Source organism: Carassius auratus, unplaced genomic scaffold (genome assembly GCF_003368295.1).
Source record: "Carassius auratus strain Wakin unplaced genomic scaffold, ASM336829v1 scaf_tig00216865, whole genome shotgun sequence".
NCBI classification, from domain to species: Eukaryota; Metazoa; Chordata; class Actinopteri; order Cypriniformes; family Cyprinidae; genus Carassius; species Carassius auratus.
The window spans coordinates 398,549-424,383 of record NW_020528776.1 but is presented as its reverse complement, the minus strand read 5'-3'; the positions used below and the strand labels follow the sequence as shown (position 1 = coordinate 424,383).

Here is a 25,835-nt window from a genome sequence, read left to right as displayed (position 1 = left end):
AGTCTTGCAGATCCGAAGTTTGCACTGTCCGTTTGCCTCTAAATGTTACGGATTTTCCCCATTTCTCTGTCTTTATCCCCATCAAATGTTACTATCGATATAGCGTCTGATATCTTACGGTCCAACTCGTCTGACGCCAATCCAATACATTATTCCTCGTCATCATCTTCGCTCAGTTGTAGATTAGAGATATTATACAGTCTTATTATGCCGCTTTCATTGTCGCTCAGATCGTCTTCAGAATCAGTGAGCGCTTGTTTATAAGCATCCGGCTTGTCGAAGAAGTACTTCAAAGCATTTTCGGTGTAACGGCCACGGTTCAGCTCGTCTGCGTTCATCTTTGCGGCGTACATCTTCATTGAGTTTTGATATCAGCTACAGCCGGCCAGAGCGCTGCATACTAAGTAGCCACGCGTCCCTCGGAGGGCGGGGGCAATAACAAAAGAAACAAAAGCCGGCTTATCCATCATGGAAATACAGACAGACAATGAAACGCCCCTACTGCGTGCTAGAATCTCCGACAAACAAGCTGATTTCAACCTCAAAATGTACGCTTTTAAATATACCAATACTGCTATCTCAAACACGGAGAGGCTTCTTTGTGATATCAACTAACAGATTCTGCCAAAAAAAAAACGAAAATCACCAATTTTGAAAAAAAAAACGCTTCTTTCTCATTTTGCTCGAAAGTTGTGCTGCCGACTTGTGTCACTGGTTTCCGTGACGGGTCACATTTGTAGACAAGGTTCGGTTTGGAACACAACAAAATTGTGTGATGCGACACGCTGGCTTTCTCAAGAAACAATGTGTCTTGAAAGGTTTGATATGAGTCTGTCATCAGTAGCCTACACTGAATCAGTACCAGGGGCACTTTAAGATATCCAGTGGCCCCTGGGCTGCAGCATTATGGTAGCCAACGTTGTACGCTAGAGAAAGTGGTCCAGTTCCTTTCACACAGCAGTGTTGTGTTACTTTTTAGGCTGCACATTATAGAGCTTGACCCGTGTACTACATCCGAATTACCGACCCAAGCCTTTCCCATAACTCCCCCTCCACCCCTTCCCAAAACAGCTCATATTGCTGTTCAGCTACTAATATAGTACATTTTGTATGTAATGGCAAAGTGATTATATTTCATTTACATTTTTAAGTTAATTTCGAAATGACCAAGCAGCGGAAGACAGTGAGCTGATCATAGCCCATGTTTAATAAATGTAGCCTTCTCAAATCATCACAACTTTCCTAAAATAAAATATTGGATATAACATTTCAAGTATATAACAATGTTTAATCATTAAACCTAGATAAATGTGTGCTATAGCCAATAGTTTTGTAAGTACAGTGCAAGCTAAAGGGCTCTTAAAGGGACATGGAGGCGCCAGTGCGATCACTTGCATTTTTTATTCAGTGGATACACCATTATTTTTGATCATAAAGGTAATAGTAATGCATCATTCACAGCTGTAAAGAGTCTACTTGTATTTGTGTGCATTCACAATATCAACAAAAGGCTGTGCTTTTATAAAATAAAGAAAACAAACATGATGCGCTTTCTGCCGTCGCAACAGGAGCACTTAACAAAAATAAACTAAAGCTTAGCGAACACATGCCTCACAGATATGATAAATATATCTATAGAAAGCTTTAAGTTACTACTTAATGAAGTAAAACAAATCAAAAACAAAAGCTCTTTTATTATAAACATAATCGGTAAAGATGCACTTCTCTCTAAAGGCATGTTTAATGAGGATATGGAGTCAAGATCTGCAGCTTCATCCTAGCGAGTAAATATCTCCACACTGTTTCCCCTGATGCATTTATAGTAATTACTTTTGCTGATGCTTGGCAGCAAGCATATTCCGTGCATTTGAGCGCAGAACTCTTCAGCTACTCTGGCAGCATGCACCATACTGCTTCCGCAAGACACTAAACACTCTCAAGCTGCTATTGACAGTTGCGACAGCACAGTCTCACTTTGTTCCACCAACGTGGAAATTTTTATCATCACTAATTGATGGATGTCTAAAATATAAAAATAATGAGAAGCCTTAAACGGGCCCGGCCCGTGTCTGAACTATGAAGTGAAAATTGGCTTGAAGCTCAGCCCAAGGGGCGTAAAAAAGTTGGTGCCTGTCAGGTTCGGGCTGGAATGCAGGATCCTAGCATGTTAACATATGGCGCTATTCCACTGCTCGGCTCTGCGCTTTTTCACTGTGTGGTAGAGTCACTGACACAGAATTAGTGCTCATTCTAGGCTTCTTTACTTACGCATTGTGCATTCCGATCACAGTATATCGGTGGAACATACCAACTATACAAACTATGTGGGGGAAGCCTAAACTTAACCATTCACTACAAATTCTACAAGCAGGGCACCGCTGAAAATAAGAGTGTAAGTTTATTTACAGAATGATGTTGTCACTGCTGCAACTCCCATATATACAAATAATTATTAGAAATATATAATTTCCCAGCAGCCAGTAGGCCCCTCCCAAGTGTAGGCCCCTGGGCTTCAGCCCTTTAAAGTCCATGCGTTAATGTGGCCCTGATCAGTGCTGTAGTAGTTTAGACTCAGTCAGAAGGGGGATCAATATGAGGACAAATACTTTCTTTTGGGGGTTTTATTACTTGTGAATGGTGAGTAATACTACTCTTTATTAATATAACATTTTATTTTTCAATATAAATCGGAAACAGATAGTTATCTTTGTATTTTTTTTATATTTTTTTTTAACCAAACATTAATAATTTTTCTGTAAATATAAGTTATGATAAACCACACTGCATATAATAACAGACGATAACAACTTTGTAAGGGGATGTCGAGGTTTAGTTGTATGTGAACGTATAAACTGTAGAGGGCGCTGACGGACTGTAATATTCTGAGCGTTACTATTTTACTTGAAAGATGGCTGCAACACGAAAGCATGCAGTGCTTTAAAACAGAACTGAAAAACAGAAATATGACACCGTCTCAGTCAGTCCGTCAGTCTATCTATTGGACTTTAGACTTTGTTTTACAGTCGCTCTCATTCAGGGTGCGGCAAGGTCTAATAAAACTCTTGCCTTTTTTGCCATACCATCAAGCTCATAATTATGGCCATTGTTGCAGCCTGTCTTTGTAACATAAGGCCAACCTATTGGGTGGGTTTCACTTGTTTTTGCTAATTTTAGCCTGCTTGTTCAGAATAGTTAAGCCACCTCAAACCCCCATAGTCAACCCCCATAAATCGTTAAATAAATAAGAAGTATTTTCCATTAAACAGCAGATAATATGTATGAATTGAGCCATTTGTTAAAGTGTGTCCATGTGACACATCCTTCCTGGTCAGCTAAGTTCTGTTCAGTCATTCAATATCCATTAGCATAGGCTAAACCCAGATTCTTTTTCCATTCCTCAGAATAAAAATCTGAATACATAATTGAAAAAATATCTTGTGATTTTATGATTTGCATGCCTTGTAGAAATTACAAGTCATATTAGGCTTAAATTTCAAGAGACACAATGCAACAAATTTAGGTCAAAAGATTAATCACATACACAATAAAAGTATAATCTGTTTCTGTTTGTTCTTCAGGTGTGTTTGGTGTTAATGCAGAAGTGAAGTCAGTATCAGTGATGGAGGGAGATTCAGTCACTCTACATACTGATGATACTGAAATACCAAGGGATAGTAAGATAATATGGAAGTTTGGTAATGAAATCATTGCTAAAATGAATGAAGCAGGTGCAAATCCCTCTACATGTGATGGCCCCGGTGCAATATTCAAAGACAGACTGAAGCTGGACAAACAGACTGGATCTCTGACCATCACAAACATCAGAACTGAACACATTGGACGTTATAGTGTAGACATCAGGAGCATAACTGCAAAACTGAAGACATTTCAAGTTACTGTTCATGGTGAGTAACTCATTTCAGTCACCTGAGGACAGTTTAGATGCTGCGGAATTATTACAATTTTAAACATTATGGGTTATGCTAGTATTATTAGGTTTGCTATTTTTATATAAACTATATAATAAAATATAAATTTAAAAAAAAAAATGTTGATGACCAAATGTTTCCAATTGATATATCCAAAATAATTATTTATTTCATTCTTATTGTATTATTTCATCTTTATCTTTAACCACATGAGGATATACTTTTAGGGAGATTTGTTCATTCTATAAAAAATCAAAAGCCTCTTTTTGTGGAAAATTAACAATCATATGTGAGGCTATGTTGAAATCTGTTTGAAAGGTAGATTGGTGTATTAAATTTAAATGTGACACTAGAAATACAATAGAAAATAACTTAATACACATCTATTTCTACATATTTTACACATCGTTCCAAATCATCATCAGTTGTTTAGAAAATTGAGTGTATATCTGAAGAGCTGAATCTGAAATGCATATGGTGTTTCAATATATTCTCACAACAGAAAAATAACTTCAAAGTGTGACTGTGTGGAAATTACAGCATTGTAAGCTCAATCTTCTGTTTGCTCTCCACATGTGTTTGTTGTTGAGACAGATGTTGTGGAGTCAGTGTATGTGATGGAGGGAGATTCTCTCACTCTACACAATGGTGTTAAAGTACAGGGATCTGATCAGATTGTGTGGAAGTTTGAAGATCAAGTCATCCCTATTGCTTACTTAAATAGCCCTGATGAGACACAATGGAGAAACATTCATCTGAAGGATCAGACCCAAGACCTCGTCTTCAGCAACATCCGAAGCGAACAAACTGGAGTTTATACAGTGGAGATCAACACCATCAGCATGGTCTTGCACAGAAAATACTATATTGCTGTTGTTGGTGAGTAGAACATGTTTCTGTCTTTCCTTGATTATGTCATTATGTTCAGACGTGTCATTCATTATCCTCTTTAACGTTCCCGTTATAAGTTTTATTCTGTCCAGTCTTTGCTTGTCCTGTATTGAGTTTACGTCTATGTGTACGTGTGTTTATGCCTTCTCTCTGTGGATTATTAACTATCTTTTTTCTTCATCTTCATTCTCATTCGTTCCCTCGTGCACCAAAAGTGACAGAATACCGGACCCGAAAAGTTAAAGTTGCGGCGCCCCTCCTCTCCGTTTTGTGTCTGTTTTTCTCAGTTTTTTTTTTCACTCATGGATTATTTAAAGCATTTACTTCCCCTCATTTAACATGGACATCACCCTGATTTCCTCCTACTACTGCTGGAACAGGGAGGGATGCCCCTTGAGTTCCACACGGCGATCTTCACAGAGATCACCAACCACTCCAGCAAGTTAGACAGCAGCCTCTGCACGTTCTTCCTGATAAGCCTCAATGAAGAGTGCATGGCGCTGCTGTCTGGAGGTAGACCTCGGGACTCATTTGCCACTTTTGTGGAATGGGTACTGGTGAGCAACAAATCACCATTCACCATCAGCCTCACCGAGGAGCAGCTCACCATTACCACTCCACACCCAGAACCCAGCCCGCCATCTGCCTGCTGCACGGAGCCCAAGCCTGAGCCCGACATGCCCCCTCTTCCCCTAGTCTTTAATCAAACTCTCTGTCCGCCTGGAACTGTATGGCAGTCTGGATTTCCCACCCACCCTCCCTCTCTTGTTGACACCGCAGTCACCTGTCAGCACCTCTGTTCACCCTCAGCCCACCATCTGTGTACAGGATCCCTTGTCTCTGCCTCCAGACTCCGCCTTGGGCATTCGACCAAGCGGCTCCACCATGGCTTCTAGCTCCATCCTCTCCACAGTGGCTTTTCAGCACACCAGCTCCACCTGCCTCACTCATCCCTCTGCATCCATCTTGGTCTGTTATCAACCATCAGCCTCCTCAGGACTCCACTCCTCTGGCTCCACCTTGTCCCTCCGTCCCTAAGGCTCTGTCAGGCTCCTCCTTCCCTCCAGCTCCACCTCAGTCCTCTGTTGCTCCGGCTCCATTGTGGCCTTCTGGATCCCTGCCTCCGCCTCAGTCACTGGCCCCATCTGCTCCACCTGGCCCTCCAGATCCTCGTGTCACCCTGGCTCATCGGCTCTCCATCTTTGCTTTGGGCTCTTCCTCCACCTGCTCCGCCACTGTCGGTCAGCCGCTGGAGTTGTCAGCCCTTCCTCCACCATTGCTCCTCTCTCCATCGGCTCCACCTTGGGCTGCTATCATGGCTGAGGCCTGGGTCTCACCTGCCTCCTCCTCCTGCTCTGCTTCCCTCCATCATCAGCACTATGGACTCTTTTGGTCATCCTCCTACCTTTGCCCAAACCTCCACTGTTTTCCTGCCAGCCCTTTGGCAACCACACTGTCTCCTTCATTCTCCATGGTGCGGGGTTGTGCTTTCCAGTAGGGGGACGAGCTATCACACCCTAGAACTGTTTTCATTACCCATGTGCTCAGTATGACCTAGTTTCTGTCTTCCCTTGATTATGTCATTATGTTCAGGTGTGTCATTCATTATCCTCATTAATGTCCCCACATAAATTGTTTTCTTTTCAGTCTTTGGTTGTCCGGTATTGAGTGTATGTGTACGTGCGTTCATGCCTTCTCTCTGTGGATTACCCTCTCTGTGGATTATTAAAGACTTTGTATGTCATCTTCATCTTCGTTCATGCTCGTTCTCTCGTGCACCAAACCATGACAATTCAAGTTTTTAAAAAAAAAAAACCTTCTATATATCATCTGAAAGGATGAGGTCTGATGTCTTATGAATTTTTTTTATTATTATTAATTTTTTTAACATGTAATTTGGTACATGTTAAATTGCTACTTTCAGTAGCCAATGACCACTATAAACAAATATGCTAATTTAGTTGCATTACTAATTTTGTAATTCAGTGCCTCTACCACACATTAATTAGAGTCTGAAAAAAAGAGTGTCAGGGTTATTTTTTTTCCTAGAGAGCCATCTGTTCTTTTGTTATCTCTAAAGAAAAACTATTCATATGTGTTTGTTTCTGTGACAGTTGGTGGGAAGACAGTATCAGTGATGGAGAGAGATCCTGTCAATCTAGATACTGGTGTTCTTGAAATACAGGGATATGATCTGATACTGTGGAAGACTGGAGGTAATATTGTGGCTGAAATCAATAAAGGTGACAATATATTTGGACCTAGAGATGAAGATGATCTGAGATACGGTGGCAGACTATATCTTCATCGTAAGACTGGAGATCTCACTATTGGTGACTCCAAAACCACAGACTCTGGAGATTATCATCTACACATGAGCAACAGTGAATACACCTTACAGAGGTCCATCAGAGTTACTGTCAAGAGTGAGTACATAAAATATTTTTGTGCAGAAATTCTGTTTATGTTGTAAATAAAAAAAATAAATGCCTTGGTTAACTTTGAACTCTGCGAAAGCTATGCATTTTTGTTATATGTTTATAGTGCTGATGTTTCTAGTGTTTGTTATAGATCAGACACATTCTCATTAATGACTGTCTCTCTTTATCATTACAGCTCGACCTCAGTCAGGTGCTCCTTCAGGGATATATGGTGCTGGTGTTGGTCTGGTAGTTTGGGCTGTAACTGTGTTTTTTGCTGAAAGATTTGTGGACAACGAAATCAAAGGTGTAAGTATTACAGTCAACTCATACAGTTAGAGCTAAAATATATTAATGTATTTAAAAGAAAATGCAAAGTTGAGATTCTTCTTTCCATTTGTTTGTTTCTACACACTGTAGCTGAGAAAGTTTTCTGTTTTTAATTTAAGTATAATTACTGTTGAAAGGATAACAGATGATTTATTTCCCTATTGTAAGTGTAGTGAAGAAGAACATAAGTGCAGGGGAACTTATTATTATTATTATTATTATTATTATTAAAACTATTATTTATTCATTGCTATTTTCTTATTGTTTATTGTTTTTTTACTGTGATTCTTTCTGTTTTATAACAGATTTCAGTGAAAATAAAGTGAATCACTCTCAGAATCAGCATGGAAAAAATGAAGAGAAACAACAGTTCATAATCACTGTAACAAGATAAACTTCGGCCTTGCATGACATGCCAATCAGTTTTAATTTGTTTGTTTTATGGATAAATTTTGACATATTTTGATTTTTTTGTCTCATGCTTGACTACCAGAACAAAAAAAAAGAAAATTTGAAATAAATCAACATATTTCAAAAATTTTCACTTTCTTGAAATATGTGTTTTAGTTTAATTGTAAGGGTTCTTGGGATGCCATTCATGTGAAAGATTGTTTATCCAGTGCTTATACAGATCTATGTACAAATACAGAATAAAGCCAATCAAACTTGATAAAATTGAGACTATGTTTATGGTGCCAGAGTGAACAGTGTGGATGGATTGTGTTGTTGTGTTTGAGGGGGGCTGAAGTAGCCCCCAAAGTAGTGCAATGACAGTATCAAATATTGAAACTCAAAACATTTACATAACTAAAATACTATAGGGCCTATTTCACATTCAACGTTTTTTCACAAAACTTGAATTTTTGATCAAATGCAATATTTTAAACCTTCAACCTACGGGGGAAAATCAACCTGCCAAAAAAAATGCAGATTTGGCAACCTGGCATCCAAAATATATTGACACCGCATATTGATAGCGGCTCCCTGATGTGCAAAAATTATATTTAACATTAGAAAGTTGATGATGGTCAGAAATTGGGAGCGGGTTTAAGAAAACAGTCCTGTGCAGGGCAAAAATGCACACATAATGGTGACTGTAGAAAGCAGAAGGGGAAGTTGTGGCCTAATGGTTACAGATTTGGACTCCAAATTTGTAATCCAAAAGTTGTGAGTTCGAGTCTCAGGCCAGCAGGAATTTTAGATGGGGGGAGTAACTGTACAGCACTTTCTCCACCTTCAAAACCACAAATGAGGAGCCCATGAGAAAGGCACCAAACACCCAACTGCTCCCTGGGCACCTCAGCATAAATTGGCTGCCCACTGCTCCAGGTGTGTTTACTGCTGTGTGTTTGCACTTTGGTTGGGTTAAATGCAGAGCACAACTTCCAATTTTGGGTCACCATACTTGGCTGTATGTCACATAACTTTTACTTTCACTTTCAAAACCGGAAACCCAAACATTTTGGGCAATTTAACAAATCCCGACTGGACACATTTTTTTAGGTCCAAAAAGAGGATATGTCCTGGGAAAAGAAGATGTATGGTTACCCTACTCAAGACTCAGTTGGCCCACTTTGGCATATATGGAAATTCTGGGTTGTTTTTCATGTCTGCAGTTTTAAGTGACCCCCGCTGAAAAAAATGCTTATTTTACCTGCCAGTACATTATTTTTTGTTACTATTTATTTATTTATTTATTTATTTTTACAGAGGAACCCACTGAGAAAAGCAATTGGGGTAGATTTGTTAAATAGTTACACATCCAAAATGTCAAAGACCTTGGTTTAATTTTCATGACAGGAAGTGTCGGTGGAATGTCTTTCCAACTGTTTTTAAATGTCTAAATGTTTGCTAGGGTGTTATGGAAAGTTATGGAGGTTGAGGAACGAAATAGCGACACTCGCAAACTGGCTCGGACGAAAGTCCTCCGAATGTCCACCAGCGAACGTCAATATAAAGACCAAATGCCAGAGCATCCCTCAGCAAACATCAGAAAGAGGACCAAATGCAGATGTAAGTGGATGTAAACAAACATTTTATGTTTATTGTCCCTCCTAACTGTGAGACAAAATTTAAGCCCCTGTGCTTTGTCCCAAAGTATTTTCTGAGCCAAAAAAGAAAACCTTGGAAGTTGGCCCAAAGGAAGTGACAGTGGAAATACTACTGGCCCTGGCATGCACTAGCATGCTCACTTTTGGTACGACGACAAATTCTGCTGAGAAGCACATGGTGGAACAAGTAAAAGGAGACGAACTGAATGAAAGTGCACATTCACTCTCTGACAGCAAATTACGCTAAATGAACAGCATAAATGTAGCCACTAGGCAACACCCTAAATTTGTTACATTTATATTATTTACATCAAGCTTTTGAATGGTAGTATTGTATATTGTTATTGAAACTTCATAATATTTCACTTGATTATACATTTAGTCAGGAATTATAGTTTGGAAAAAGTCTTTGGAAAAAGTCTAACTAGTAAAATGTTTACACGTTATGCGAAAACTAGTACAAGTATATAATGTTTATGATCTCTGCTGAATAAAGTGCTTCATTCTTTTTTTTCAGAGGAAATCCATTTCTCAAATCCTCAACCATATCACATCTTTTTGGGGTGAATTATGTCTTATTCCTCTCATCGCGAAGCAAACAGTAAAATAAAAAAACTTGAAGAATAGTCTTGCTGCTTTTTCTTTTGTGTGGGCATATTCAAGCTGTGCGCTTCAGTTTGAAACATTAGAATCTGAATAGAGCGTTCAGCGCGGGGCGTGGTCGGATTAGAAGATAATGAAGAGCGACGTGAAAACGGACATCGCGTTGTTTTCATATGGATTACTTTATCACAGAATATCTGTTTTCAGCAGCACTTATTTAGTTTAAAAGTAGACATGTCAGGCTTTCTAGATATCTCTCATGTATCTTCGTTGAGTATTCACAGAGTTACAGTTCATTTTAATGACGTGTTTGTAAATGAAGATCACCGCAGACCAAGGCTGCAGACAGCACACCTTGGTTGTTATCTTTATTTTATAAATGCACAAAGTTTTGTTGTTATTATGTCTGTATCCAAAAAAATAAGTAAACTCTTTACAGATTCGATTGATGTATTGCTCTTATCTGTACGATTAAAACTGAAAGTGTAATTTAAAGGTCCCGTTTTTCGCGCTTTTTTGAAGCTTTGATTGTGTTTACGGTGTGCAATATAACATATGTTCATGTTTCGCATGTAAAAAACACAGTGTTTTTCACACAATTCACCTATCTGTATACCGCTGTTTTCACTGTCATAAAAACGGGCTGATGACTTCCCTCTTCTATAAAGTCCCTCCTTCAGAAATACGTAACGAGTTCTGATTGGGCCAGCGGTACCTGTGCTGTGATTCGACAGCAGCTGAGCGAACGCGGCCCTCCTGGTAACTTATAATCACAGGAGCGTTTTTATTGACGAGATGCGCATGAAAATCACATTCGTTTTTTTTTTTTTGCACAGCCCTTACATCTAGTTAACAAAGCTAAACAGTGTTGCCCTTTGTGTAATAAATTACAGAAACTGTTAAACACACCAATTTAAATAATAAAATACACTTACCGGTTGTGGTCCATAAACAACGCCTTCTCCAGACAAAGAGGGAACTGCTCCATCTTTCAAGAATAATCTTTGTGCGAATCCGGCATTAAACTGATTGAGATTGAGGAAGTTGTCCTCAGCAAAATGTGCTGCACATAGTTTTACATGTGGATTATAATTTTCGGGAACCGAGTTAAACATAAATTGTAACCATTAATCTCCAAGTACAGCGTCCCTGGGAAGCCCAAACAAAGATGATTGGACTCTGAGATGAAAATAACAGCGTTTCAATGGCGACAAACACAAACACAGCTCTTCCTTCTTCTCCGTCGGAGTGCAACAAGGCCACGCCCACCTTTTTGTGAATTCATGTGGGCGGAGGTTAGTCAAAAAACTGTTTTAGTGACGTCATTACTGCAGGAATTAGAGGGATGTAGTCCAAACGGGTCGTTTTTTGTAGGTGAATTCTGTTAAATAAAATATCTCGCTTGGCATTAAATTTTGAGCTTTAGAATTGTACAGATATTATTTATACTCTAACAACAACATTACACACTAACTAAAGTTTAAAACATGGAATCACGAAGAAGGGGACCTTTAAGTTTATTTTTGGGGTTATCAGGAGAAAAGTACTCATAACGCGTATACCCGTTAATCGACTCCAGAGGGTTAATGACATAATTTTCATTTTTGGGTGAACTAACCCTTTAATAGATTATTTATTTTCAAACTTTTTTTATATTTTAATCTGACTACATCATGACCTAGATAATGTTTGAAAATGTTTTGATTCTTTATTGTTCAGTCACACTTCAAGTCTCCATTAGTTAGTATTAGTTCATTCATTAGTTCAAATAAACTGTCAATGAAAAGTTCTTCCAAAGCATTAAGTAATCTTATAGTTATTAACTGTATTATTTTATGAACCCGAGCTAAGGTTAACTAATATGAGACCATTTGTAAAGTGTTAATCTGTTTGAAAAATGTGTTTACTTTATACATGTTTTGTATTGTTTTATTGTATTTAAATGTTCAGTTCTTTTTGTGGTTAGAAAAAAAAGTTATGATAAGACTTTTTGCAACTTATTTCAATATTGTGATAATAGCATGTACTGTGACAAAAGCTTCAGCAGTTATTGCAAAAAAAAAAAAAAAAAAAATTATTATTTGAATGTGGCCGACATAATTTTTATTTCTGAGCCTCCATGTGCCCTCTGGAGGAAAAACACGGTGCCAAGTGCAAATCATTTCATGTTGTGATCAGTGGTATTGAAAGCTTGTGATGCTCGATTAATAAAACTACACTCCACTGATAAAACTCAAAATATTATTACTTCTTTATCACAAAGCTTTTGTTGTTGTTGTTGTTGTTTTATTTTTAGTTATTTTTATTTTTTTGCTAGAGCATTTAGGCAGAGGAACAGCTTCTTCCCACAGGGAGAAGAGCTTCTTCCCTCTTAAACCGCTGAAAGATTTTAGTCTGTAAGCTAATTATTATTATTATTATTATTATTATTATTATTATTATTATTATTATTATTATTATTTTGCTCAAGGTTAATTTCTGCAGTGTACATAATTTCTCCATGAGATCGCGACCAGTGACTGGTCATTAATAAAACACAATCAAATAGGTATTTGAAGCTTACAATGATTAAACTTGAATAATGTGTACAGTTTTTACTTACCAAACGGACGCCATAAACTCAATAAAGGTGAAAGTTTAACTATTTCTAAACAGCTTACATAATCTTTTGAAATGGATTTCAAAAGACAAAATATGACAATATGTTGAAATAAAAAAAAAAGTTTGAGGTTTTTATGTGATGGAGAGAGAGGAAGAGATAGAGAAATAGAGAGAGAGAGAGAGAGAGAGATGTAATGTGTGATTGTGTGAACTTATTTAATGTACTTATGTCTCTTTATTTAAATAAATTAATTTGAATGTTGATTATTTAAAGGGGTCATATGATGCTTTTTTAAAGATCATTGTTTTGTGTATTTGGAGTAACAATATGTTGACATGCTTTAATGTTCAAAAAATATATTATTTTTCTAATACTGTACATTATAGTAGGTCGTCTATGCCCCCCCCCCTCTCAAACACACCATTTTCTACAAAGTCCCTTCTTCTGAAAAGCGCAGTCTGCTCTGATTGGCCAGCTGACCCAGTGTATTGTGATTGGCTGAACACTGCAAGCACTCATCAGAAATGTAACGCACCTTTACATAATCGCGAACTTCATCTTTCAAAATAAATGTAAAGACAGTATAATATCCTTAGTTTTATCATCCTTTAAAGCCCGAAAGGAGCGTGACAGACCCTGTGATGAAGCTCATATGCAGTATTGCAGTATATACAAGCCACAAACAGTTAAGAAAGCTGACTCCACTGTGTGACCCTATCTCTCACACACACAAAATACACAAAACTCCACATTTAAACAGTCAATAGCAAAAAATTTACAAAAAATCATCTTCCAAATAAAACATTTTATTGCCAGTTTTCTTGACCAGACAAGCTTAAAAAAAAACAGGACAGAAAAAAATAACTAAAATCTTATTTTCAAACAATTTAACATTAAAAACAATCAATCAAAAATTTAAAACAATCAATCAAACTGATAATAGGAGTTGGTCAAGATCAGGATTTCATTTTCTATACCAGACTGGAGATCATGGAATAGACTGATATATAATGTTTTGAACCAATGGAAGTGACCGAAATAAACATATTGTTTATTCTTGTTTTATAATACAAGGTACCTTACTGTTTAGTGAATTTCCACTCTAGTCCAGCTCTTCTGGATCTGATGTCATAAACTAGTACAACAACAGCAGCAACAGCAGCCACTCCCACCACAGCAGAGACGACCAATCGGATCACAGCTTCAGCCGTTAGACTCCAGTAGTAGTCACAGTCTGTAGAAAGAATAGATACTTCTTTTAAAACTGCATTAATTTCTTTCAAATGGACTTTGACATGTCTCCTCTTACAGTGAACACTGCGAAAAAAAGTTTCACTGATATCACCACTGTTACCTGAACATGTCTGACAGAGTTGATCGATGTCCAGATGTGTGGTCTGGTTGCTGACAGGATTGTTAATCACACAGCTGTAGGTGTTTATATCCTGATATTCCACCTCCAGAGGAAGAGAGAGACTGATCCTGAAATCAGACTCATTGATGCTGGACAATAAACTGTTTCCTTTGTACCAGGAGAGAGTCACGTGACTCACATTCACCACTGAACACAACAGCACACTTTTCAACTCTGATGATGATGATGGTGATGATGATGATGATGAACACTGAGGAGAGTATCTGGTGATGACAGGAACAGGCACAGGAGCTGGAGAGTAAATATACAAATATACAAATACAAAAATATATAAATCCAAGAATAAGCACAACTGACAGTAGTTAATATAAAATGAAATACTGTTTGCATCTGTAATACTCACCATAAACAGTGACAATGAATTTTAAGACCTTATTTGCAACATTATCATTTAGTTCATAAACTCCAGTGTGTTCATTATTGATGTTTGTGATGGTGAGATCTCCAGTCTGTCTGTCGAGCAGCAGTCTGTCTCTGAATACCATATTACTCGTGGATGGGATGTTTCCTGACTTTATTCTGGTAAAACGAGTTCTGTTCGATCCAAACCTCCACTCGATGTCTTGATTGGCCTGTCTTTCAGTAAAACCAGTTCGGAGAGTGAACGACTCTCCCTCCATCGCTGAAACGATCTCATCTGCAGCGCCTAGAGATCAAAATTAAATGTTAATGTTAAACGTGTAATGTTAAATGTTTAAACGTTTATATATATTATTAGCTCATCTGTCCATAAATACATTTATAACACACCAATCAGAGGTAGAATACATAAACAGAACAAAACAAGCTTGTGAATCATTTTCTCAAGGAGTTTAAGATCTTTTCAGTGGCAGATCCGTTAACGTAAGAAAAAAAAAAACACTGCATGAAATACAACAGAATCGCAATGTTTCTTGATCTTAAATAGTACTGTGTGTAGATAACTTGCAGTGAGACATGGAGATAAAAACTCCACCCACTCACAGAGAGAGAGACAAAAAACCTCAAGCGCGTGTGATTAGGCATTAACATGTCAGCAACAACTGGGTTTGTGGTTCAGTTTCACATCTTGCTTCATATCTCTAGCCACCATAAAATTGTTTCCACAGTAACAAGCTTTGTTCCTGATATATATATTTAATAGCGATTTAAAGAGTAGAGATTTGTTACACACAGCTAGCAGTAGGCTAAGTATCTTAATGGACAAACTAAGCGCATTTAGTTTGTTTAAAATCAAATCTGACTGTTTATGCATTCACTACTTTGTTTCAATGTAGGCTATTTATTGTGTGCACATTGGAGATCTGTCATTACCAAAATCTGTGTTTTGATCAGCAGTCTGTCTCTGAATATCGTGATCTTGTCTAAGAAACCACCTCTATTTTGATTATACGAGTTCTGCTCGATCTAAAGCACCGCCGCCACTCGATCGTATTGTTCTGTATTTCAGTGAGACCAGTACGGAGAGTGAAAGAATCTCCCTGCATCGCTAAACGGGAATATTATTTCTTTATTTTTTTGGTCTCAGAGGCTGGAGATCAGAATTATATGTATATGTAAAAGTAAACCTAAATATTTAGCTAATTTAATTATTTCAACCATTTTGGCTTATGTGCTAACACTAAGGCCATGAATAGCCTACATTTATTACTCACCAATCAGAGGAGGAAAAAAACAACAGAACAAAATCAGAGGAAATAAACAACAGAACCAAAAAAAAAAGATCTTCGTTTGAGGTCATTTAGTGGCTGATGAGCTCTGAAAAAAAAAAAAAAAAAAAAACTGATGTCAATTTCAAGACAGAATGACATGTTTACATTTACATTTAGTCATTTAGTAGACGCTTTTATCCAAAAAAAAAAAAAAAAAAACGTACAAATGAGGACAATGGAAGCAATCAAAACAACAAAAAAAGCACTGATATATAAGTGCTATTACAAGTCTCAGTTAGCTAAAACGTGGTACACATAGCAAGGGCTTTTAACACTGTTTCATTATCTTTGGGGGGGGGGGGGGTGTACAATGCTGTTCCATGCATTCAGAGTTGTTTGCACCGTTAAAGAGTTGGATTCTCAAGTTAAGCATGTACAAAGTTTCATAAAACTATTTGAATGTATGACAAGTTTCAATCACGGTGCTTCATGACGTAGACAAGGGTGGAACTCCTAATATGGGCATTTCTCCCGGAAAAACACGGCTGCGCATGCGTTGACCAGAGCAAGAGCAGACTGTGCCCATCAACATGCTTTGCCCATGGCGCACCTCCAGGAGCTCAGCTTTTTCCAGAGAGAATCACAAAGCTGTGTCTTTCTTTCATAAATATGATAAAACTAAAGATATTTTGAAGATGTGAAGGATAAAGGTACAAAAGATTAACATGAGATTGGGTGACACCGTGTGTGTTATGCCCCCTTTAAATAGGGTGTGTGGCCTAGATAACCTGCGGTGAAGTCATCAGACTGAAGGTTTGGAATCTAAGGTAGCTTTCGACATTTCAAACATCCAATCAGTTTGTTTCATTCATCATCACATTTCGAGGCATGGAAATGTCGCCACAATAACAGTCCGGTGTGTAAACTCTTGGACATATTTTAAAGATTCTATGCCGCCAACTTTAAATATTTCACATACTTTTGAAAATCCTGCATTTAGTTGATCCTGATAAGCGCTCGTTGACACAGTTGTAAACACTAGTATTTCTTCTTTCGTGAGGGGGTTTGGTGCCACGTTATCTTTGTTTCCAGGCAGAACTTTAAAGAACACGACACACACGTCTCGCGGAAATCCTGTAGAATTCAACAAATCTGATGAGGACTTCGACACTCCTGAAGCGTTTCCACTTTTGTGTGCCATCATGCAATCGGTGGGCGTGATGTCTGAGGCTGAGACTACCTGCGATGAGACAAGCAGATCCTAAAAAAAAAATCTTCAGCCAACTTCTGTGAAGTCTGGCTTTATACCCCTTAACCTTTTAGAACCACAAATGCATACCAATGCATGAATTTTGTTTGATGGATATCTAATCTAACTGTTTATGCATTCACTTATAATGTAGCCTTTCTGTTTTGAGTGGAAGGAAAGTGTTTGTCTTGAAGGAAAATAATCTCTTGTTTTTGCACGTAAATCAACCGCACACATGCAAAAGGAGCAAGACGTTTGTCCACTCAACAGAAGCCACATTCATCTGATTCAGTTTTCCACTTAACTGATGTGAATTAAACCACAGCAGGTTTCACTTTGACTCAGAAACTGAGCTGCTAGAGCCTCAAAAGCATTCAATGCAAACTGTAGTAAGTGTTTTTATTCCTAAAGTACAGCTGTTTTGAGGGGATGAGATTCATGTAAGAAGGCCTTCATAAACACTACACGCTCAAACAAATAGTTCACACTTTCTTTTTCTCTTGATTGTCCTCTCTTCCTCTGGCTTCTCTTTGCTTTTAATTACACGCACTATTCTGTGAGTGAACACCTACGGCCATATCCTGCAGAGTTTCTCACTTGCCAGATGCAAAGTGAACCTTAATGTTGTTTAATTTTAAAATTTTACTGTTGTGCTTATCTCTTCTTTTTTTTCTCTCACTTAAAACAATCAGACGGTGACAGGCTACTTTCTCTTTTGTGGGAATGGGTGGGGAATTGAATCTATATGGAACTTTCTGTTAAACCAATATAGTAGAAATAAAAACATTTCATGAACAAATTTGAATGTAATGTGTTGTCTTATTATATATATATATATATATATATATATATATATATATATATATATATATATATATATATATATATGTATATATAGCCTATATATATATATATATATATATATATATATATATATATATATATATATATATATATTTTATTTCGACAAAACTTTCCACATTTACCACCATCTAGTGGCTAATAATATGCAGCAGATCACAAACCTCGCATAAAAAAGGATTTCATAATGTCGGTCTAGTCAAGATTCTCTTTGGAATATTTCGAAATAGCAATGACGCGACACACCCGCTTTCTGGAGAAACCACGTGACTTGGAAGGTTTGATAAGTCCATCATCAGTTCACTGAATCAATGCTGTTGTAGTTCAGACGCGATCAGAAGCGACATCAGTATGATGAATAATACCTTCATTTTTTGGGTTTTATTACTCGTGAACGGTGAGTAAAAAATGTATTTGTTATATTAATTTAACATTTTCGTTTTCAATATAAATCCTGTTACTACTACTGCCTATGTCTTGCAGGATTTAGCTCCAGTTATAATAATAATAATAATAATAATAATAATAATAATAATAATAATAATAATAATAAAACACTTCTCTGTAGCCTTAGTAATCCTGGAGACCTTGATTGATTAGCATGTGTTTGATTAGGGTTAGAGCTAAACTCTGCAGGACAGCTGCACTCCAGGACCCACGCTGCCTCTCCCTGCTTTAAGGGTGTTTTTGGAGTAAGCTGTTTGTGCACGTGTGCGTGTTTAGTAGTGAACACTAGAGGGCGCTGGCGGTATGTAATATTCTGAGTGTTACTATTTTACATGAAAACTGTCTGCAACTCGAACGCGTGTGCTATTTAAACGAAAGAGAACAGAAAAACAAAAATTAGTCACTCTCTCAATCAGTAAGTCAGTTTTTTTTTGGACTTGAGCCCGGTTGAGTTACTGTCTCTCTCATTCAGGGCACGGCCTATAAAAGTATGCATATTTTCCATAAACTACCATCAAGCTTATAATTATGGCAATTGTTGCTGTTGCAACCTGTATTTGCAACATTAGGCCAGTTTAGGTTGGGCAGTTTTTGCAAGTTTTACTTGTGAAGAATATGTTATGCCATCCCAAACCCCAGTGTTTATTTCATAATGTAAAATATGAAATATTTTAAAATGAATAAAATGAATGCATCATTGTGCCAGTGCCACTTCTTCAGTCTTAGTGTGTCCATGTGAAATAAAAAAAAAGGAACAAAGAAAGAAAAAAGTGTATTAAGGGACTGAGTTAAGCTCAGTAAAATGATTTTTTGAGAGTTTTATGGTGATTAGATTATGATTATTATAAATAGAGAATTATAAGATTATAAATAGATTATAAACAAATACACGGATCTCTTTTGCTGTATTTGTTATAGTGATTAGTGTTTATTTTACTGAGACACAAAATGTAATTTATCATTGCACAAGAGCATGTAACATTCTGCAAGAATATAGTTAGTTCAGAGACTGACCTTAAATGAGCTCGTAATATCCCATCCCATGAAAAGGGTCGATAACTGCTCAAACTCGTGAAACTATATTGTCACATATCTAGTGTAATGTTGTCATTTCCAAGTACAAGTACAGGAATAGAGCTGTTAACAAACAATATATTGCCTGAGAGCTTGCTGTCATTAATATACTGTATTTAGAGCACAAATATTACAATACAATTGTGTATGTTTGTATATATTTGTTTGTTTCTGTTTGTTCTTCAGGTGTGTATGGTGTTGAAGCAGATGAAGTGTTGTCCGTATCAGTGATGGAGGGAGATTCAGTCACTCTACACACTGATGTTACTGAAGTACCGAAGGATACTGACATAATATGGAAGTTTGGTAATGAAATCATAGCTAGAATGAATGAAGCAGATGGAAATCCCTCTACATATGATGGCCCCGGTGCAATATTTAAAGACAGACTGAAGCTGGACAAACAGACTGGATCTCTGACCATCACAAACATCAGAACTGAACACATTGGACATTATAGTGTAGACGTAAAGAGCATGAATGCAAAATTGAAGACATTTCAAGTAACTGTTCATGGTGAGTAACTCATTTCAGTCACCTGAGGACAGTTTAGATGCTGCGGAATGGTTATTTTTATCCACTTATTTATTAAGTGAAGAGATAAAAACAACAGCATTAACTGGCTAAAATGAGTGTAGTGTGCTAATGGTAATTCATCGCAAAATATAAGTCTTTAAAAATACTTCACATTATCCAGTGAGGTCTGTTATTTTTGTTAACATTATAAAGAGAGAAGCCTCTGTTTCCATGTGTTAATAAATTTATTTTACTGAATTCATTTATTTTTTAAATGCATTTATGTTACCTTTTTTTAACTACATGACAAGTTACTCTTAAGTACGTTCTAACTCTAAGAGAAAATAAAGACAGATTAGGTGTGTTTTACCACTTTCTGGAATTTTGTATTTTACAAGCAATAAAAAGAAAAAAAAAAAGGAAAAAAAAAAACTGTAGTTATACCAACCTTCCCAGAGTCCTTTGCACATGTATATTTCAAGTGTTATTGTATGAAAATGATCGTTTAGCAGTATTCAGTTCTGTTCTCCACTTGTTTTTTGTTGAGACAGATGTTGTGAAGTCAGTGCCACTGATGGAGGGAGATTCTCTCACTCTACACACTGGTGTTACTGAAATACAGGGATCTGATCAGATTGTGTGGAAGTTTGAAGATCAAGTCATCCGTATCACTAACTTAACCTTTTAACTGTCGCCCCCACTGGTTGAGTTCAAACACAAACCTGACCTACACAAACTAAAACAGTCACACTTCATGAACTCTTTATACTACAGGCATAACTGAAGTCTCCCTAGAAAGATGATTGTTGTCCGTTTGTTGTAAAGTAGTCAGAATTAAATATATTCATACAGAAAAAGAGTAAGAGAGACTCAACCTTCTAGAACACAATCATCCATAATTTTCAAATAAAATATATTTGGGAATTAATGTATGAAAATGTGCAAGAGCATCTTAAAAAGCGTTCACGTTTAAGGCACAAGTGTGAACAGACTATAATGTGAATTTGAAGAGGCCCCACTAAATATGAGGTACAACTATGAGCATCCAGAGTGACTCTGACTCTGAGAATGGTCTGAATGACTGACCAATCAGCGCTGCAGAAAGAATGCAGAGGGCGGGGTAATCTGTATGTGAGACCAGCAAACAAGATAATGCCTCTGTTATACCTCATAGAGTGCATACTTTTGTGTAGAAATGACAGGAATTATAATTAATTTCGGAATATGCTACACAAACAATGCTGATTTAGTCTATAGTCGATATTGCTCTTATAATAACACTTTTTGGACCAAAGTTATTTATTAATTTTGCGGTTAAAACTACACATATATTTGAATAATTATGTTGTCCGTCATCGTCATTGGACTAAAATGCTTAAGAACTCTCAGATTCAATGTTACCTGTATTGTTGCGATATCTTGGTATGAATTAAAATGAGGTTTGGGCTGTGAAATTGTGGCCATAAATATTGAAGCTTGAGACTTCAGACTTTCTTAATGTCATATGCTTGTCAGCGTTGATTAGGGTTTTAATAGTAAAAGAATGCAGTAAACGTTAACAAACAAACGTTGGAACCATCGATGGTCTCGAGCAAGTTAATGGATTAAACAGCGCTGACTCGAGATGGAGTAACATTCATGTGAACGATAAGACCCGAGATCTCACCATCAGAAACATTCGAAGAGATCAGTCTGGAGTTTATAAGGTGGAGGCCAACACCATCAGCATGATTTTACACAGGAAATTACGTATTAAAATAAGTGGTGAGTAGATTATACTTTCTATAAATGTTAAATTTTAGAGTCATGTAATTCTGTAAAGACTACTAGTAAACCTACGCTAAGCAACATTGAATATAGACAGGGTAAGACTTTATTATTATTATTATTATTATTATTATTATTATTATTATTATTATTATTATTATTTATTTAGGCTTTTTTTTAGGTAGGGTGGGGTAGTTTCTCTGGTGCCAGTCATTAAAATGTTTACACTTACAAATATTTTAAACACTTATATATTATACACTTTCAAAGATCTAAACAGTATTAAAATAAAAACAACCCAAATAAAACACCTGGCCATCTACCAACTTTAGAGAGAACAGTGCTGTTTGAGTGTGTATTTTTCTCAGAATCTACTGGAAGGGATTTCTGAGCCTGAAGCGCCCCCTAGAGGATGAATACATTACCAATCTGTGCTACAATAAAGTGGATGCTTTTGAAATACTGCTGCCTTATATATATATATATATATATATATATATATATATATATATATATATATATATATATATATATATATATATAATTGATGTTTACAGAAAAAATAATAATTTAATCTAGCAAAAATTAATTTAAATAGAATTTTACATTTACATTTTAAACACACTTTGACCCAAAGCTACTTGCAAATAAAAGCAATGGAAGCAATCAAAATCAACAAAAGAGCAGTGATCAATGATATGCAAATGTATAATTTTTAACTATATAATAAATAAAAAAGAAAACCGATAGAATAGAAAACCAATATAGCTAGCTACACTTTTTGAAGAATAGAATTAGAATAGAGATTTGAAAAGATTTTCTTGGTTGTTTCCAGGTGTGTTTAGTGCTAACGGGGTGAAGGAAATGTCAGAGAGGGATGGAGATACTGTCACTCTACAGACTCGCATTACTAATATAACAGGGGACGATGTGATCGAGTGGACGTTCGGACCCCAAAACACTTCTGTAGTAAAAACTGACAGAGAAAATGGACGAATAATATATAATGAACATGATGTGAGATTTACAAACAAACTGCAATTGGATATTAAAACTGGAGATCTCAAAATCAGCAACTTCGATACTGATGTCGCAGGAGTTTATCACATAAAGATCATCAAAAGCACGTATGCCATAGAGAAGAGCTTCAGTGTTACTGTCAGTGGTGAGTACTTCAAGCCTTTCAAATGGAAAGTCTCATTTAGATTTGTGCTTTGTGAGATGGGTTATATAGTGTTGATGTTTCTAGTGTTTGTTATAGATCAGATACATTCTCATTAATGACTGTCTCTCTTTATCATTACAGCTCAGTCAGGTGCTCCTTCAGGGATATATGGGGCTGGTGTCGGTCTGGTAGTTTGGGCTTTAACTGTGTTTTTTGCTGCAAGAACTATAAGCAACGAAGGCAAAGGTGTAAGTATTTCATGCAAATCATACAGCAAGCTAAAAATTATTTAGTCTTTGAAAGAAGTGATAAATAAAAGTTTAATTTTTTTTTGTGTGTAATTTAAGTATGATAATTGTTGAAAGGACTATTATAACTATTATTTATTAATTGCTATTTTCTTATTATTTATAGTTGTTTTAATATTGTTATACTTTTGACTTTTATAACAGGTTTCAGTGAATATAAAGTGAATCACTCACAGGATCAGCATGAAGATGAGAAGCAACAGTTCGTAAACACTGGAACAGTATAAAACTTAGGCTTTGCATGACATAATAATCAGCTTTTAATTAGTTTTTATATGATTATATTTTTGACATATCACATATTTTCCCCTCATGTTTGACTACTAGAAAAAAAAGGGAACACTGTAGTCTAAAATGTTTAAGTTGCAGAACTGTTCAAGACTTTGTCTGATTAAATAGGTTAAAAATATTCTCATTGTAAACCAGCAGGGTTTGGTTGCTTGGAAATGTTTTCTCTTCATAGTTTAAAATTCTTATCTTATTTGCATGGGGATTTGTTAATCTTATTTGCATGGGGATTTGTGAAAGGTGAAAAGTATCAATTCTGTTCCATTCTTATGAAAGTTTATGTGCATGTGGTGCTCATACATATAGATCTATGTACAAAAACACAATAAAGCCAAATCAAACCTGACAAAACTGAGACTATTTTATGGTGTCAGAGAGAACTGTGTGGATGGCGTGCTGCATGTTCTGTCAAATATTGCTGTTGATGATGGACTCACTACAGTGAAGCTGTTTTATGGAAATTATGGCAGTAAATCTGTGACATTCTGTGAGATATTTTCTGCAGTGGGGTGTTTTTTCATGTTGTAGGGATTTTTTGTAACGGCGCTAATGGAGGACAGGAGACAAATGCAAGTACGAGTAAGTTTATTAGAAGTATGATGATGATGAAAGGTCGGAGAGTAACGCAGGAACCACGGTGGCAGCACAGACTGGTGAGTTGAGACGTGGGGTGCGTTGAACGACGATGACAGCGGTGATAATCCAATAGAGGTGAGTGTATTCCAAGCGTGACAACAGGATCCGAACAGAACGGCGACAAGGCAAGGCAGGAACAACACGAACACGACATCAAACACCAGGATCTACAAACAACGATCAGACAAACAGGAAACGAAAGACAGGGTGTTAAATAGTCTGTGGGAACTAGCCGCACCTGCCGCTGATCAGTGATCAGCGACCACACCCACATGAAACAATCAACATGACGTAACATGACTACAGCTGGAGACGGTGCATTCACGAACCGTGACAGTACCCCTCCTCCTAAGAACGCCTCCTGGCGTCCCCAGAATCTCTTACCTGTCGATTGTAATCATCGATAAGGGAATGATCCAGGATGTCCCTAGCAGGTACCCAACTTCTCTCCTCCGGACCGTAACCCTCCCAGTCCACCAAGTACTGAAATCCGCGTCCCCTCCTTCTAGAGTCCAGAATACGATTAACCAAATAAGTGGTCTCCCCATCTACGAGACGCGGCGGGGGAGGGACCGGGGTAGGCGGATTAATGGGAGAATGAAATACAGGCTTTATTTTGGATACATGAAAGGCGGGGTGAATTCTCCTGTACGTCGGAGGGAGTTTGAGGCGGACTGTCACCGGACTAATGATCTTGGTGACAGTAAACGGGCCGATAAATTTGGGAGCCAGTTTATTAGAAACGGAACGGAGAGGAATGTTCTTAGTAGAAAGCCACACCTTTTGACCCACGACGTATACGGGAGGCCTAGACCGGTGGCGATCGGCTTTGGCCTTGGTGCGCGCCCCCACTTGGAGTAGAGTCTCGCGGGCTCTGGTCCAAGTGCGGTGGCACCTCTGGACGAAGGCGTGAACGGAGGGGACCGCAACCTCGGATTCCATACTGGGAAAAATTGGTGGCTGGTACCCTACACTACACTCAAAAGGAGATAGGCCCGTAGCCGATACTGGTAAGGTATTGTGGGCGTACTCCACCATAGACAATTGTTGGCTCCAGGAGGAAGGATTCTTGGAGACCAAACATCGCAACACCCTTTCCAAATCTTGGTTGGCTCTCTCGGTCTGGCCATTGCTCTGGGGGTGAAACCCTGAGGACAGACTTACAGTCGCTCCTAGTAATTTACAGAATTCTCGCCAAAATTTAGACACAAATTGGGGTCCCCTGTCAGAAACCACGTCTATCGGGAGGCCATGTAAACGAAAGACGTGGTCTATGACGGTCAACGCTGTCTCCTTGGCTGAGGGCAACTTGGCCAAAGGAATAAAATGGGCGGCCTTCGAGAACCGGTCCACCACGGTTAAAACAACCGTGTTGCCCTGGGAGGGCGGGAGGGCGGTAATAAAATCTAGTGCGATATGGGACCAGGGTCTCGAAGGTACCGGCAGCGGTTGGAGTAACCCATCCGGAGACCGATTGGAAGCCTTACCAGTGGCACATACCGAGCAAGCCAAAACAAAATCGTGAATGTCGCGAGCCATAAGTGGCCACCAGAATCGTTGCTTGACTAAAAATCTAGTACGGTTAACCCCTGGATGGCAAGCCACATTAGAGCAATGTCCCCACTGGATAAC

General features: G+C 37.6%; 3 protein-coding genes across 3 annotated transcripts; 2 read left to right on the top strand and 1 right to left on the bottom strand.

The window, feature by feature from the left end:
- The first annotated feature begins 3,715 nt into the window (after positions 1-3,715).
- LOC113099150 (uncharacterized) lies at positions 3,716-7,579 on the top strand. The gene is made up of 4 exons (XM_026264238.1): positions 3,716-3,905; positions 4,524-4,808; positions 6,929-7,246; positions 7,437-7,579. Exons 1-4 carry the CDS (start codon positions 3,716-3,718, stop codon positions 7,577-7,579), a joined length of 936 nt encoding a protein of 311 aa, XP_026120023.1.
- Positions 7,580-8,750: 1,171 nt separating this feature from the next.
- On the bottom strand, positions 8,751-14,746 carry LOC113099149 (CD48 antigen-like). The gene is made up of 4 exons (XM_026264237.1): positions 14,605-14,746; positions 14,181-14,492; positions 13,969-14,060; positions 8,751-8,804 (listed from the first exon to the last, which is right to left on the bottom strand). Exons 1-4 carry the CDS (start codon positions 14,744-14,746, stop codon positions 8,751-8,753), a joined length of 600 nt encoding a protein of 199 aa, XP_026120022.1.
- A 3,549-nt stretch (positions 14,747-18,295) lies between these two features.
- LOC113099136 (uncharacterized) lies at positions 18,296-23,949 on the top strand. The gene is made up of 7 exons (XM_026264226.1): positions 18,296-18,399; positions 19,710-20,039; positions 20,591-20,715; positions 21,644-21,803; positions 22,642-22,971; positions 23,113-23,219; positions 23,424-23,949. The coding sequence occupies exons 1-7, from the start codon at positions 18,354-18,356 to the stop codon at positions 23,442-23,444; spliced, it is 1,119 nt and encodes a 372-aa protein (XP_026120011.1). The 5' UTR covers positions 18,296-18,353; the 3' UTR covers positions 23,445-23,949.
- The last annotated feature ends 1,886 nt before the right edge of the window (positions 23,950-25,835 follow it).

Coding starts and splice junctions, on each gene's coding strand:
- LOC113099136 (XM_026264226.1), top strand. CDS start 18,354: ATGATGAATAATACCTTCATTTTTTGGGTTTTATTACTCGTGAACG. Junction 18,400..19,709: donor GGTTTTATTACTCGTGAACG/GTGAGTAAAAAA, acceptor TTTGTTCTTCAG/GTGTGTATGGTGTTGAAGCA. Junction 21,804..22,641: donor ATTACGTATTAAAATAAGTG/GTGAGTAGATTA, acceptor GGTTGTTTCCAG/GTGTGTTTAGTGCTAACGGG.
- LOC113099149 (XM_026264237.1), bottom strand. CDS start 14,746: ATGGTATTCAGAGACAGACTGCTGCTCGACAGACAGACTGGAGATCTC. Junction 14,061..14,180: donor ACTCTGTCAGACATGTTCAG/GTAACAGTGGTG, acceptor TTCTTTCTACAG/ACTGTGACTACTACTGGAGT. Junction 8,805..13,968: donor CTGCTGTTGCTGCTGTTGTT/GTACTAGTTTAT, acceptor GTGGTTTTGAAG/GTGGAGAAAGTGCTGTACAG.
- LOC113099150 (XM_026264238.1), top strand. CDS start 3,716: ATGAATGAAGCAGGTGCAAATCCCTCTACATGTGATGGCCCCGGTGCA. Junction 4,809..6,928: donor ATACTATATTGCTGTTGTTG/GTGAGTAGAACA, acceptor TGTTTGTTTCTG/TGACAGTTGGTGGGAAGACA. Junction 7,247..7,436: donor CATCAGAGTTACTGTCAAGA/GTGAGTACATAA, acceptor TTATCATTACAG/CTCGACCTCAGTCAGGTGCT.